This window comes from Stegodyphus dumicola, chromosome 1 (assembly GCF_044657685.1).
Source record: "Stegodyphus dumicola isolate Sdum_Otavi_A_Nest chromosome 1, ASM4465768v1".
NCBI classification, from domain to species: domain Eukaryota; kingdom Metazoa; phylum Arthropoda; class Arachnida; order Araneae; family Eresidae; genus Stegodyphus; species Stegodyphus dumicola.
Window position 1 is genome coordinate 239,286,059 of NC_140768.1, and position 16,647 is coordinate 239,302,705.

Genomic DNA, 16,647 nt, shown 5'->3' on the forward strand with positions numbered 1-16,647 from the left:
GACCTTGGCGCATTAAGGCTGTTACGCCACTGAGTTTAGTTTTTTCTAGAAACTAAAGATAAATCTTGATGTTTATCTCATGATCTTGAGACAAACTTCAACCATCTGCTGAGCTCATAGAAGGTTCACCATAACACAAAAACTTTGGTTTTAGAACTTCGAAAAAATATCATTTTAGTGACTAGAAAAGATAATTTAAAAGAAGGTGTAGCTTAGTAATAGAGGATTAACTCCATATTTAAAAAACTAATGGATAAAAATGTGATGTAATCCCCATTTAAAATATAAACATTCTGAAGGTATTCATCGCAGTCTGTAAAATATTAATTGAATAACTTGTATCATCTGCGCAAAAATACTCCCTCATACAATTCTCTTGTGTTCAAAGACTTTTTACAAATAAAAAATTTCACACTTTTCAGCTGGCACATTTAAAGGGCGATTGAGTCCTCTAATTCCCAGTAGCCCTTTAAAAGGGGGAAGTATATAACGTATTTCTCCCTCCTTCTTAGAATGCCTTCAGCACGCTCGGCGCGTATTCGAGGGATCCGAGGTTCGAGTCACGACGAGGGCATTTCCTCATTTTTCTGTCTTCTGCTTCAAAGCAAAATAACCTAATATCTTTACAATTTTACCATCAAAAATAGGTTATATACTGCTGAATAAAGAAAAAGAAGAAATCTTTTGGCACTGTTTTCAGTTGTTTCCAATATGGTACCTGAATATGTTACTGGCTTCCCAGGTTTCCAGACTTGATCGCTTCTGATTTTTTTCCTCAGTGGATTTGTCCAAGAACACCATGTATGCATCACCTGCATCCACTGTATTACATCAGTATCGGCAAGGAATAGATTTAGTAGTGCATTCCGTAGCCACAGAGCAAAAGCACGAGTGTCACGTAAAACTGACGTTTTCTTTGATATATGTCAGTTTAAAGAAAGTGCAAACACATAATGCTTGATACAGCTAATTTTCGTTCTTTCTATATCAGGTGGAGTATGACACCCTATGTTTAGAGGAAAAAAATTCAGAAACAAGTAAAATATAGTCAATCTTTGTGAAATACTATATATTTCCGTATATAAGCCAAAAAAAAAAAAAAAATTTTATACTAACATAGACAAAATTATAAACGTGTGTATAACCCGACTTTAAAATCGCCTTGTTATATCCAAGTACATATTGCCAAAGTAGTGAATAATTAGGCATCTGATTTAGACAGACTTATCAAACAAGCCAAAAATGACTAAATATTTTTTATACTCTCGAGCTATTAAGGGTCGATATTGAGAAATTTCGAAATTGAAAAATCTAATGCATGTATATTAGAGTTAAATTAAAATAATATTTTTAAAAATTATTTAATTTATAATGTTATTTTTTGAACGAATTATTTAAACTTGAACTCGTAAAGAAGCCGACCTCCAAATTTCAGTCGCAAAGCATTTACTAAAATGTTTCAGCTTATAAATAGAAATATGTGGTACCCTATATTATAATAAATGCTACGAATGCTGTTCATACTGCTTGATGGGAAAAAGCGGAAGAAAGCGCGATCTGTAGATTCAGTTATACGTGTTGTCTGCGCAGTTCCTTTAAAACACCTAAATAAACAAAACAACTCCAAAAAACTCACCTAATATAACCTATAGAACTTCAAAACGCCCAAATATATAACTCTAAAAGTGTAAATAAGTGGTTATTTGGCTTAGCTAGACCTATCAACCAAGACTGTTAATTCCTTGTATTTAAAAAAATAGGGAGTCAATATAGAGAAAATTCGAAATTAGGAATAAGCTAAAGAGACACTGAGTAAGACATTTTTTTTGTATACATTAAGTAAATAATTTACTTCGAAATGAAGAGAACCGAACTGCCTTCTAAAACGTTTTTCGGATATTACTGAAATTGAACAAGGACGTTTTATTACAAGCTAAACGGAATGCACGTGAGTAAGTAGTATATCTACTCACTCTTCCACTTTTTTGTATTTCGCTCCAGACTTCTATTTCAGAAGTGATGTCCACTTCGCACATTTGTATCCGAACTTCACCTGTGACATCATTCCGGGAGAACCTATCATAATCGAATACTTGGAAAAGCAGTGATTTGTCGGCCAACTCATCGTATGTGACAGGAAACTTAAAAATCTCATTGAAAAAGGGATCCGAGCAATTCCTTCTGATGTCTGTTCGTCGGACTTTAGAATCCACTTCCGGTATGAGGGATACTTTTACGTAAGGGTCATTGAAACCATTTTCTGAAAGCGTTCCCAGGTCTAAGGCTGGAAAAGAAATTATGGTACATTTAATATATAGCTCAAACGAAGTTTTTATAAATATTTTCTCTTAACTTAATTTAAGAACTACTATATCACATCAATTTTGCCAGAGAATAGCAGTAATCAGTATCATTGCATTTAGTGACATGAGGAGAATCATGACATGATTTAATGACGTGAGGAATAATCAGTGTTATTACATTTAATGCCATTAATGCATTTAATGTCATTATGACAGCAGGCAAAGAACTTCGCATTTTAATAGATTTCGGCAATAAACAAGTTGTACAATTCAGTGAACATAAGATAATTAATGAAAGTAACATTGTGACAAGTATTCGTAAGTTTTACTAATGGTTTTGTTTAATTTAAACTCCATGCTATGCTTGCTCATGTTAAAATATTCAATCAGACCGGAGAGTTATGTAAATTTAATGGCATGTGGTGTAATTTAAAAGCAGAAGCTTATCGGAGCTTCTGACACGTCACTCTAAATCCAAGTGCTGATCATAGCCAACATCTTCAACAGTGAGTCTATCTAAAAGTGCAGCACTTGGCGAGAAAGCAAGGGCAAATTACAACGCAGCACATGGCTAAGATACAAACAAAAATTGCATAGAGTCAGCTAGTCAGTTTCACTAGCACTAGCAAGTTTCTCCTGCTATTAAGATAGCGGGAGAAACTTGCTAGTGCTTTAATAGCTCGTAAAGAAGATACTGAGTTAATTCTAAGTATCTTTTTTGTATTTGTAAGAACAGGTTGCGTTCTACAGTACGTGGCGATTCTACAGTAAGCAATTAGCACCTCCACTTAGGAAATGGAAGATCCGCGTTTGGAATAGAGACAACGGTGCAGATGATAGTTCCCATTTCTCGTTTCGAAAACCCGAATAGTTCTAGTATATAAAGTGGTACCAGAATTAAAATGCTGCATGTGTAAACCAATGCATCCTTAAGTTTACAACATAATTTAAATTATTTGGCTTGGTTTGGTTATTTTTTAATTTGGGATACCGGTTACCATTTCGACCAAATTAAAACATTTGCTTTTCTTTCACATGCTATAGCGCAGATTCATTACAATATCGAAACTGAATTTAACGCCAAAACACCCGTGTTGAATTAATACAAATTAGAAATATTTATAGATAAATCCACTTTTCTACAAATTCAAAGCAATTGTTTAGTACAACCATTTATTTGTCCGATAGATCAGTTTTGCCTTTTGCACACAAAAAAGGACGATATCCTTTTTTTCGTATGATATATACGAATTATCACCTTTTTGTTTGAGTATTCGTGTACTGGAAATGGCTTGTAAGTGCATTTAGAAATTCAAAAGTTCGTTGTTTCATGTGTCGTGTTCCAAAAAATACAGTGATCTTTTTAAGTAAATTACGGAAAATATTTCTGTCGCTTGTAAATAACCTGAACCGAAGCACAAAATGTGACCACCGGTCCATTCAAAGGATTGCACTATATTTTAATCTAGGTCACTTTACCTTGATCTTTAAAATACTTGTGTCCAATTTAAGATTTAACGTAGGTGCTTTTGTGCGAAATTCTGTTCTTCTGTCTATAAGTATAATGACCCTTGCGCTGAGTTTAGCTTGCTAATTTTAATACCTTAAACACGTGCATGATTGGATAAATAACTACAAAGACGCTGGAAATGACGCATTTTAATTCAACACGCTATATAATTTAAAAATAATAATACCTTCTATCACGTGGACAACCAAATCCGATCTGTCGAAATCGTATTTAAGGCGGAAATGGAGACGGCCGTATTTAGTGCCATCTTGGCTGTCCGTTGATTGGTGGAAGAAGACCATATCCTTTTTCTTATACAAATCTGGCTGAATGGATCCTGCAATTTAAAACAAAGCTATAAAAATGAGCAGAAATTTTTGAGTATAGTAATTCACGAAAACCATTTTAACGGATCATTCCAATTCATAGCATATTGTATTATGAATCCTTGAAATAAAAGAGCATAAACCTGTTTTAAATAAAATTTTGCAGTTAATAAGGTTAGTAACAAGTGAGCGAAGTGGATTTAATTAGTGACCGTCGAAAAAATAACGTGCAAGAATAACACAAAGTGAAAAACATCATGGTAGACAACATCATGGTAGAAAAGGAAATAAAAGAGAAAACGTTGTAGTTCTAAAGCATCAGGGTAGGAAATAAAGCGCTGTAAAAATGAGCAGATTTAAAACGTTACCGAGCAAAAAATCATGGCAAAAATAAAGTACCTACAAATCATCATGTCACAATAACATGGTATATATGTATATTTTCAGATTTTAAAATCCGCAAATGCATATTCGCTGTTGCATAAGAATAATAATAAAAAAAAAAGTATTTCAGTTTCTAGCATGCAGGAAAAATAAATACATGTGTGAAAACAAAGAGGATAATTTCGAGAAAAAAATTAATCTAAAATACAGAGTTAAAAAATGATTAATCTCCAATGATGATAGTGCCAAGCACATAAATTACTTTAGCAGGTAGAGTTTCGAATTCGTAAACTGCGTATTCTACGACACTTTCGCCATGCGATGGATTTGTAACCCGCATTATACTTGACTACGATATTTGATGCAAAGATGTTTTGAAAGTGCGAAGTCTTCCTGTTTCTTTATTTCCTACCGTAACATTTTATAATGCTGTGTTATTTCTGTGCTTTCTTTTCTTTGGCGTTTTAACGACGACATTTTTCTCTCACGTTGCGATGTTTTCACCCGTAACCGATCTGCGATGTTTTTCACCCGTAAACGATTCAATATCTGACTCGAAAAAAATGCTTTTTAATTCTATCTTTTTCTTCATATTATAAAACAGATACATCAGCATTCAAACACATAAAGAAATAGGCATCTCTTAAAGTTGGACACGTGACAGAGAGCTAAGACTCCTGGCGGTTACCAGAGGTTAATATGAATTGCCTTCCCCCCACCCCCGCTATCAAGACTTTACTGTAACAAAAAATAATTTTGAGGTCGGAAGACAAGGGTGAGAGTATATAAATTATACATTACATTTATTTTTCCGCCTAGAACATGATGAAAACTTTGGTCTTACAGAAGTTGAGCGTGTTTACTAGCTAAAAATGCGATTTTAGAGCGTAATAAAATAACACTAAACTAAAATGAATATTAAAATTTTACTAAAACTAAGAATACACTAAAAGTAAAACCAAAATTATACACATAACTTATGTTATATATTCACTGTGCACCAGCTGGAAAGAAGTGTAGCTCGGTGAGTGAATGTCCCTGATTTGATTAGTGCTGTTGACAGATATCTTGTCCCATTGCTAGTATGAATTTTGTTATTCTGCAGATTTTATTAATAGCCGTTCTGTTGATAATAATAAACCTATTATATGCATCAACGCTGTTGATAAGAAAACGTAGATGATTTGCCGCTGTTAGGGGGCAGTGGAAAACGAAGTGACCATTGCAGCCTTCGTCTACCCAGACTCAGACATCTGTGTCAGAGATAGTAAAACTATAGTGGGATACGGACCATGCCCAGCAATATACTAACTGGTTAGTTACGAGATGGTAATTTTATGTGTTGGTGAAACTTTCGGTATCATACCCCACGTTCGTTTTCCTATGTCACTATGGTCCCATTCGAATTGTCATATTTGGATCGCCTTGCTCAGCAAAGAGTACTTCAGGTGTGATGATGGCGCTGAAATGTTAAGTTCTGTTGCATTTATGTTGCTGGCTTCTTACTTTGGCGTGCATATCTGCTGTTTCGTTTCCTTCCAGTCCGGCATGTGCTTTTACCCAAGTAAGATTTATGCACGAATATTGTTAAATAGGAGTCTCTGTATTTCTGTTATTAAGAGAGAGGTATGATTAAGGTTCAGAATTTAGAATAGTAGTAGTAACTTAAAGTAGGATGGGTTCATTTAACATAAAACATTTAAAATCACACTTTCTTGATAAGAGATAGGCGATAGATAATTTTTGTAGTTTTTGCTTCTTAGTTTGTGAGCAATTCCTTTAAGACATATTTGTCTAGTGTACTATTATCGAAACATTTCGATTTTATTACTGCAAGAAAAAAATTTTAAATAAGTACTTTCGTTTTGATTCTGGCATGAGTTAACAGTATCGCGTATAAACCAGGTACTGCCTAAATTGTTTGCTTTTTGGGACATGATGAAAAAAAAATGCTATCACACAACCTTTAGCGTAAAACAAAGTTCTATATAGGAAAAGCAAAATAGAAACGAGAAATATTGTTTTTATTCACAACAGTACTTAATTGTCGTAATACAGGTTATATATCCATTATGCAACAAAAAGGCACAAGATTCTCTCGGTCCTTTTTTAGCAAGTTTAAGCTCAATACAGTTTTACAATTATGTTGTAAATTTTTTTCTGTGATGTCATTTAAAATTTAATTTATTCAATTTTAGAAATGTTTATTTTCCCATTATTTAGAGCATGTTTTTTTTTTAAATTTTTAATACTGATTTAACTCATATAGCAAAATGATCTAATTTTCCAGATTAAGCTGCTTGAAAATGCAGGCAAATAGTACTTTGCTATTAATTTATAAGATATGTTTTTTCTATTTCTGGTGTTCTTTTAATATCCCTCGGATTAACTCTGATTTCAAATTAATCATGAAAGTTGTTGCAGTAATGGATGATTATGTCAGTTATTCTTACATTACTTTGGAAGAAAAGTTTACAATAAGAAACATATTTTTTTTGCTTCCATATTAAATTAGCGGCCCGGAGAACAAATTTTGTAGCCATACAGTTTTACTCCGAGGAATAATAAATTAAAAAATAATAGACGTCTTTCTTTTATGTAGCAAACATTTTTCAAGTAGCTCTTCAGGTAGCTTCCATCAAATTGAGTTGCTCTCTGTCGAATAACTTAATCACTGCTGAAATAGTCCTAGATTTGAAGTTCTTTTCTATTCCTTCTCCTTTCAAAGTGATTTCTAAAGAAATCGATATGAAGTTGTCTAACTTGACTACTAATTAGTATGGAAAATACGGCTTTATACAAATTTAAATAAATTATTATTTTATTTTTAATACCCATTTTAAAATTGTAATTGAAACCTTTACAATTTCTTTAGTAGGAACATTGATTTAATTTCGGTCAGGTTCATTTCATTCTCTTTTACTATGATTCTCATTTAAAATGAAATTACAATTTAATTTTTAACTGAAAATTATTGTATGCTTACTCCAACATAAAATCTGCAAACGTAATATCTTTGTCCAGCTCAAATCATGACATTTAGTTAGCAGAATATTCCCTAACGCTGCATAAATGCTTCTTTTTAAGGATTTTACATTCGCAAAAGCAGTACTTCACTTTTATTATAAGTGATAAACAAGGTTAACAACACTTCCAAATTAGTAATCATGTATCCCATTTCTGACAGAATTATATTATGCGATATACGGGTATAACGGAGAAGAAAGCATTTAAGTTAAAGCTTTCTAAAAATGCAGTAAATTAAGCTGATTTTTGGCTTTGATAGCGCAGGGGTTGAATAACTGCCCTCTACTAAAAGAGGTCGTGAGCTCGAAGACCAATCGGCCAATTCCTATGGGATTCCCTAAAGCAGGTTCCATATCAAATTGTAGGAGGAATATAAATGGCTTATCCAGCCTGAACACTACAATCGACACCGAAACGAAGGTCATACATATATATCGCTCCAATAGCTCGGTTGTACAGTACTTTAGAATATATCCTGGAAAAGATGCTTCCAAACTGAAGTCAAAGTTTTTAGCCCCTCATAATACAATTGTAAGTTAAGTAATTAAGAGCCCGGTTAAACTTAAAATTTGCGAAGAAAAATTATTAACTCAAAGGAATACTTTTTTAGACTAGTAGTGAAAAAATAGGTAGATTTAGACAAGTTGGATCTCATGTAACATTTTCAGCCAGACAATAAAAATTATTTCGGATAATAGACACATCCTGACCACTATTTCAGTGGATCTGAAAACTGTATATGATATTGAACAAGACACAACTTCTTAAAGCGTTAAAAATGGAATAAAATCTAGCACAATGAAATGTCTGAGCAGTTCGTTCGAAGCGTGTGAGAACGATCACATATGGAAGTTGTTTTCCTACATGCAAAGTACTCAAGACAGGCCTTCCTTACGGATTTTCTAGCAAGACTCTCTTTAATGAATATATTAGTGACATATATTATTAGATATTTTCTCCTTCCTTTCCGCATGCCTTTGTGATATAATTAGAAGAACACTCCATCTGTATTCCGGAGGTTCAGAGTTCATGCCCCGATGAGGGCATTACACAGTTTCTACGTCTCCTGCATAAAAAAAAAAAAAAAAAAAAAAAAAAAAAAAAAACCTAATAAACTAATGATCCTGTAAGTGTCGCCCGAACTAAAAGATGGTAGACGTTAATCCATCAACACCAGGATTTGACGACTGGTTTCCCTCATCCCCAGTCGTCTTTTAAAATGGAAAATATACAGGGTATTTCTTTCCTCCTTTCCTCATGCCTTCGTTGTGTAACTAGAAGCACACTCGACTCTTATTCGGGAGGTCTGAAATTCGAATACCGGCAGGGGTACTGCACATTTTCACGTCTCCAGTATTAAAAAAAAATGATTCTACAAGGTTTTAAGATGATACCTATGGTGGATATTATATAACTCCTATAGGCATCTGATATAGTTATTTGGAACTAATCTTCTAAACAAGTCATTGAAAGAACAATGCTTTCAAGTTCTCAAAGCACAGAGAATTAGTGTGTTGTGACTGACAAGAAAATAATATATGTAAAATATTATTCCAAAACTCCTTTTGTCCTACTGATGCTAATTGTCTAAGCTATTTCTGATTTTATACGAATTTTTATTGCAAATAAATGGGAAAGTTACGTGCTAAGAAGATTGTGATATGCGTCTCAATCTGCATGATTCTCTTAAAAACTCTTGCCGGTTCCTATCAAAGAGTGTTTAAGTTCGATTTTATACTTGACAAATAAAATAGACGCTCTTGCCTTTGGCATTTTACTTTTGGGATATTTGAGGACTTAAAGTTTTCGAAACACCGTTCTATGTTACATTATGGAATAGTAAATAAATATTCCTACTAATGCAATGTTGTGGCGACTAAACAAAGATACTGAAACTTTAGGCCTACCAGCGGTCGCTGGTAGTAAAGTCGCTGAACACTGGTAGTTCGGTCCGAGGTTCGAATCCCGCGAACGGGCTGGCTGCATGGGTGTTTTCGTGGTTTTCCCCATGTGTAACGTGTATACGAGCCAGTTTCCCTTAGAAAGTCCTCCACGAAGGCATCCCTCCCCTTAGGCAGATAGCCCTAGTGTGCTTTGCCATAATTAAATACACCACACACTGAAACTTTAGATCATGCCATCAGAAATGGACTACAGCGAAGTTTTACTGTCGAAGGAAGAATTGGGGAGAAAACTAGAGCGATCAACAAAATAATTTACCCGAAGAAGATACTTAGAAAAGCGAAATTGGGATATGAGAAATCAGACAATTCTTACTGAAGTAGAGGCGAAACTCTTTCTCAGAACTTTGCTCTTCTATACTGTGAGGCTGCATGCCAAAACCTTTGTGTTCTGTACATTTTATTATTCGAAAAGAATTACATTTTTATCAAAGAACAAAATTAAGATTAAAAAAATTTTGATGGAAAATGATATTAGAGATATAAGAAGAGATTCACTCTAATTCAAACGCTATGAAAAGCATATAGTTCACAATTCGGCGCGTTGTCAGTCAGTGCGAGAGATTAAGAAGGACTTCACAATACTTGGTACGTAATAAATGCTAATTAAATGATTGTAAGAAATTCGATATCGTCATTTAATTAATCAGGCAAAAGAAAGGACTATGTGTGCATGTACATTGAAAACGTCAAATGCGATTTAGTCTTGCGTAACACCAGTACTCGGAATTGAGTTCAATTGAGGAAAATCCAAGCCTACATTTTTCTAGGCTGGAAGAAATAAAGCTATTGCTCTGAGCAATTTCACTTTCAAAATTTAACGAAGAATAAGCAACGTAAAAGGGTCTGTCTTGTTTTTCAACTTCGTTACGCTTATCTGATTTCCTGACTGGATATTCAGATGTTTGGGAATTCCTAGTCTCTAATTAATTTATACATGAGAGAGATGACCATACTTGAACGAATTTGAACTTCGATGTGAAACTCTTTACATGATTACATATCTGAACACACGCTAATACAACTCGTCTCTATCTATCGAAATGTTTCAAGCGTCTCTGCTGCGAAGGTGTAAAGTGTACGCCGGGTCATGCCCTAAGTCTCGACTGTTTGAGGGGTTTAATGGGCTAAACGATGGAGCTTGCGACAGTACCACTTTCGTAAACTCTGCTATTTCAAAAGGAAATAGACTGGCTGCTCTTGCCCCTTGACGTTTTCAGTCCTACAGTGCGGTACCGAAAAGCAAGCCACAAATGGAGCTTACAGATTTTATTTATGCCATCGCCATATCTTTAAATGTCCTTACACATTTAATATTTATTTTTAAATTTCATTTTTTTTTTATTTTTTTGAATTTGATTCTTTAGCATCTTTATTCTTTAGTAGCTCATAAATTGTTTTATATTTTATAATTTTGGCTTCAGATGTCTTGTTTTTATAACCCGGAATTAAAAAATATTGAAATAAAAAAACATTTTTCAGTTTATTTTTATGGAAAAATAAATCACGTATATTAAGTGGCTTTTTTTCTCTCCGTTTCAAGAATGAATTATAATTTATTGCTTTTCCTAATCTTTATTTACTTCCATTTGAGGGAAAAAATTGCTGCCTGGAATACATTTCATTAACTGCGAGTTTCGAAAACTTATTTTATGCAAAGCTCTTAAATTGCAAACCGCTTAGAAAATTATTGATCAGTTGCATAAAGGATAGATTAACAGTTAGAAAAATGTTTCCTCATTAATATGCATTTAATTTGAGAAACCATGTTTAATAAGGATAAAATTTTCAGTGGTGTGTTTCGATTATTACTGGTGTGACACAGATTATTAATTTTAACGGAAGGAAGACAAGTTTAAGAACATTAAAATTTTATACCATCTGAAAGCTAAAACACATTAATAAATGAAGCATTGAAATTAATTCACTGTGAAACAAGCATTCGGAATTTGATGAAATCCTTTTAGTTTTTATCATGAAAAGAACTGACAAAATTTTAAAAGGTTTAATATCATATGGAAACTATATGCGGCCATTTATAAATATGCAAAACATGCCAAAATATCAAATAATATTTTATGATGCTACATATGAGAAAATTTTGACAACACTGATTTACAAAGGCTATTACAGACCTTCATCTCTTTTATTATTAAAAGAACGCAAATATTTATTCAAGGGCGACAGATTCTACACAATAAGTTTTACAAACTAGAGTTTAAAAGTTACTAGTATAAGGACTACAACTAGAATAGCTAACTACTGAAATCTTTACAAGCATTTATGTCTATCTATCATCCGTGATATTATGTTTTATAGTATGCCTGTAATTTCCTGATTTCTTTAGTAACTACTATAGTTCTCATCAAAAATCGAGACAGCTGGAGGGAAAACGTTTTGGCATAATTGTTCCAATTTTTGCACACAGCAATAGGCATTTTATTATTTTAACTAATACTATATTGGCTGTGAGAGGAAAAATTGTTTTACTTGTTATTTTAGCATGTCTTGGATAACAAGAAAAGTTTTGATATTGATAGGAAATTAGCTGATAAATTAGCTACTAGCAGTTTATGATAAGAAGGAAAAAGGTACACTACTTTTGCTCTAAAAAGATGCTTATTATAGACCGTTATGAATATGATAATCTTCGCAGATAGCTTTAAAAATGTTATGCTAAACAATAAACTTGCATGTTTGATATATTATTTAAAATAGGACACAGAGAAAAGATAAAAACTGCCTTTTTAGCGTATTTGTAAGATTTTCTTTTTGTGACACAACAAGCTCCCTAAATATTCATTTGGAAAGCCGCTAGCCCAAGCAAATAAAATTTAAATAATTCCTTAACTGAAAGAATTTGTATCATCTTCAAGAACAAATAATAAAGTCACAATTCCATTAATACCCAAATAAAATTTTAAACGCTGCCAAGAACATCCTATTGAAAGTGCAGTATCAACAAGTATAAATATTAGAAGAGGTAATTTGATATGCAGAGATTACTTTTCCGATTGAATGCAATGACACTCACCGAGTGGGCTAGCAGATCCGGGACTCACTCCGCAGTCCGAATCCTTGGAGTCCCTGGAGCTCTGCGAGTTCTGCGAGTAGGCCGGGGAGAGCAGGGGGCTGAGAGATCTGGGCCTGATCCCCCCTGAGGTGGGGCTGACGGGCCTCAAGACAGGATCCGGAGATCTTGTTTCCGGAGATGGAGTCCTGAGGTAAGAAGGCGACGCTGGGCCCCCTGTCTGACTCTCACATCTGGTACAGATGGAGAGTCGGGGTACGGGACATGGCATCGCTCGAGCGTCCATGGATCGGGCCCGGTTAACTGGAGATCTGAAACAATAAAGCATATTCGAAATGAAAAACAAATCTGTTATTTATCTACAAAAGAATCAGTATTGAAATGAAAATCAAGAATTTGCCTCCTGAATGAGTGGAAAGTCTACACTAACGAAAGATTTACCCGAGCTTACCCATGCTTAATTTACCATGCCTCTGTTTCAACAAAAGACAAGAAGTGTTTGAGAGAAAAGAATGATTACTAATCAGTAAATAAATTTCAGCCAAGCGTTTATGTATTTAACTAACAGAGAAAATAAATCTGAAGAAAAAAGAAAAACTCTCTGTTTGTTACAAGACCGAAGATGTCTTAAGCGCAATAACTATCAAAGTAACCTCGAAAACCTTCTACTGTAATTTTCGGCTATACTTATATGATTCATTACATTTCTTAAAAATTGTTAATAAACGAATGTTACAACTTAAACCGTAAAACAGGATAAATAAGCTTAGAAGATGGCTGTCATATAAAGTATTTCCGTTTTTGAAAGTCAAATTTTATGAAAAAGAGAAAAGAAAGTTTAAGAAAATAAAAACAGAGTGTAACATAATCTATTTACCAGTAAATACGTACCTTACTCTTACATCTGATAATTCATTCCACATGCATATTGCTATGATATAGAGGTTGCTATGACATAAAGCTTGAAACCAGAATAAAGACATTCATTTTCAGTGAACAGTAAATATAAAGTATGAATAAAAAAATACATGATATATTATACATTCATCTCATATTACATAAAAAGTTCATCAGGGTAAGCAAGATCTTCATAGAAAATTATTATTTTTAGAATTTCAGGTATTACCAGCAGGTGCAGGTACTTTATCAGAAACAGAGCAGACGTAAGGAAAAATAATTATTTTGCCTTGGGATTGGCCTTTGTAATATAAAAATGTACTTTAAAAAAATTAAACAGAGCTAATTTTCTGTTCAGCTTCGAAATCTCTATATTACAGACCCATGGCTGACTGTCGTATTATCTAGATAATGTAAATTATTTCTCCTGTCTTCCAACTTTTATCTATATTTTCTCTATGATTATGATTTCGATTCTTATTTTCCTGAATAATTTGTTGTATCTACATGATTAGTTTTTAAGGTACTTCTCCCGCCTCCTTAGCAAGCCTTCGTGGTGAAGTGGTCATACCTGGCGCATATTCCAGAGGTCAGTAGTTCGAGTCCCGGCAAGGGCACTGCTAATTTTTTCCTGTCTCTTGCTTCGAAATAACCTAATGTGTCTACAGTGGAGAACTACTGAACTTAAAACGGTGGTGGATGATGATTCTTTACCACTAGGATTTGGCGACTAGGCCCCCATTTCTCCTCGCCTTCTTAGCATACCTTTGTGGCGTAGCGATCAGCACACTCGGCTCGTATTCGAGTGGTCCGTGGTTTGAGTTCCGGCGAGAGGGCATTGCTCCTGCATCGAAATAAACCTAATGTCTCTACAAATTGATTAATAAATAACAAGTTTATCTTTACGAACATTACTCCGTTTTCCCTAAGATTTTCTGTTGTCCATTTGCTTACTTCAAGACCTTTCAGAAAATAAATACTTTTAGTATATTAAGTCTTCTAATCGATCGACAACGTTTCATCAAATACTCCTAATTCAGAGAAATCCCAAAGAAATCTTATCCCTCTCTTCGTCTTGAAATATTTAGACATAAGACTTGGTAAAGATCTTGCCCTAATTATTCTCAGCAATAATCTGAATTAAGTTGTCCCATTTAAAAATAAAAAAAGTGCGTATAAAAAAAATACTTGAAAGTATACTTTTCACTCGATCAGGGTCGAACACAATATTTTCTATATCATCTTACATATAGCTGAACACTATAACTTCGGTGTTTCTGACCGAATTGCGAAATGTTGAACAAAGACATGGAAAAAACGCTTTCAATTCTTTGCATTCTTCCACTCTGACAAATCGAAGTAATGAAAAAGCATCGGTCAACAATTCAAATGGAACACTAAATGCTGGCAAAAGAGAAAATTATTGGCCGCAAACTTTTAAACAGGGTGTATCTTCACTTAAGGGGAAACTTAAAAATTTTAATGTAAAAGACCTATTTTCAGTCAGTGCACCACAACCTTAGATGGATGGAACGCCTTTAATTCCTTATCCAATTCTATTAAGTAATTCAAATTAATTTCAGTCATGAAATCTCCAGAAGGCTTTCCCTTATTCTTTCCAGAAAGGCTTATTACGCTCAAGAGATAACTACTTTAGCTGCCCAATCATTTCAACATTTTGGACTATTTTAAAATTTTAACTCTTCCATTTGCATAACCAAAACCTAAAAATTCCAAAGCATGAGTAATTATTCATGCTTGCATTTATGAGCAATATCTAAGGAAGAATTTAGTTTCTTATTTTGCGTTTTTAAATTATAACAGAATAATAGAAGTGAGCAGGATCAATATACAAATGCACACGGCTGCAAATATGAATTCAGAACTTAAGTGCTACTAACAACTCCGTCTTGGTAGTGAGTTCTCGAACTAATTGCATCAGAACTCAAAACGTGTCATAAAGTAAGAATAATCGAGCTAAAAACAGCGTATTATATTAGTATAACTTGTACATGATTCGATGAAATTTGAAATGCTCGTTATTGAAAATTAATTGGAATTACACGTCAAATAACCCTTTTAACGTTCAAGCATGTGCATCCAACGCTTACTGGGAAAAACCTAATCCAAGAAAACATTTCTACTTCACTAGGGCTGATTTAGAGATAGTAGGAGACATTAAAGATGCCACTAATTTTTAAAATCCTATGAGGTTAAGCGCTTGGTACACAGTGCGTCTACAAACTTTAGGATTAATTTGATAATTTGCAGCAAGTCTGGTAAACGATTTATAGCCTTTATTTCTATAAAATCTGAACGTGCTTTTTCTAGTTTATCTTCTACTTATAAGCAGAATTTTTTAACAGTTAAACTTCCTTCTATCAAGTGAAATATCTGCTGTCACGGATCAAAAATTAAGCAAAGAACAGAAATAAAATTTTACTGTTAAATGGGAATAATTCCCGAACTTCACAAGCAGTTTGCGACTAGAGACTAAGCTATTTTGTTTTTTTTTATAAGACCCTGAGGCAAAACGATAATCATTTAATGGGACTGGAGATGGTTTACTACATCAACTCCTATTTTGGACAGGTTTCGATTAAAGATCACATTAGTGAGCAGTTGTTCTTATGGGAAAGAAATTACACACAATATATTTGTTCTTGAAAGACAGAAGGTGAACTCCATGATTTATAAAAGTATAATGAACGTATTTCGGAAGGGAATTTAGGAAGTTAAGCCTGAAAACGCTTAGGCAAATACCAAGTTTCTGCTGTATGATAATGTGCTATATGTCTTTTTATCAAGCGCTGGTTAACAGTAAAAAGTGCCACATTTGTTAGACATCTTCCCATTGATTAGATTTGGCATCTGTAAACTACTTCTCTTTCTTGAATAGAAGTCTTACTTCAGAAAACGGTGTTTGAATAATATATAATTAATTCAGAAAACTGCAAACAAAGATTTAAAGGCTATTCCAAAAGATAAGTTCTACAAAGGAATCATGCAGCTGTATAAAGGGGCTACACAATGCACGGACTTGCATAGATTGCATTTTAAAAGATAAAAAATTTAGAATATTGTTTTTCTCAACTTCCAATTTTGTATAAGGGTTTCGATTTTTCATTTTATGAAGGTGAGGAAATACTAAATTTAGCACACAATTTCTAGCCGAAGCACACGATTTTATATCAATCCGTAAACTGAG

General features: G+C 33.7%; 1 protein-coding gene across 2 annotated transcripts in view; it reads right to left on the reverse strand.

The window, feature by feature from the left end:
• LOC118193378 (synaptotagmin-5-like) overlaps nucleotides 1-16,647 on the reverse strand; it is a 677,594-nt gene that overhangs the window by 22,672 nt on the left and 638,275 nt on the right. For both annotated transcript variants that reach the window (XM_085826718.1, XM_035364457.2), the window contains 3 exons: nucleotides 12,546-12,853; nucleotides 4,001-4,150; nucleotides 1,974-2,284 (listed from right to left, as the gene is read on the reverse strand). In XM_085826718.1, the coding sequence (XP_085682844.1) occupies nucleotides 1,974-2,284; nucleotides 4,001-4,150; nucleotides 12,546-12,853 (769 nt within the window). The remainder of the gene's footprint in view (nucleotides 1-1,973; nucleotides 2,285-4,000; nucleotides 4,151-12,545; nucleotides 12,854-16,647) is intronic.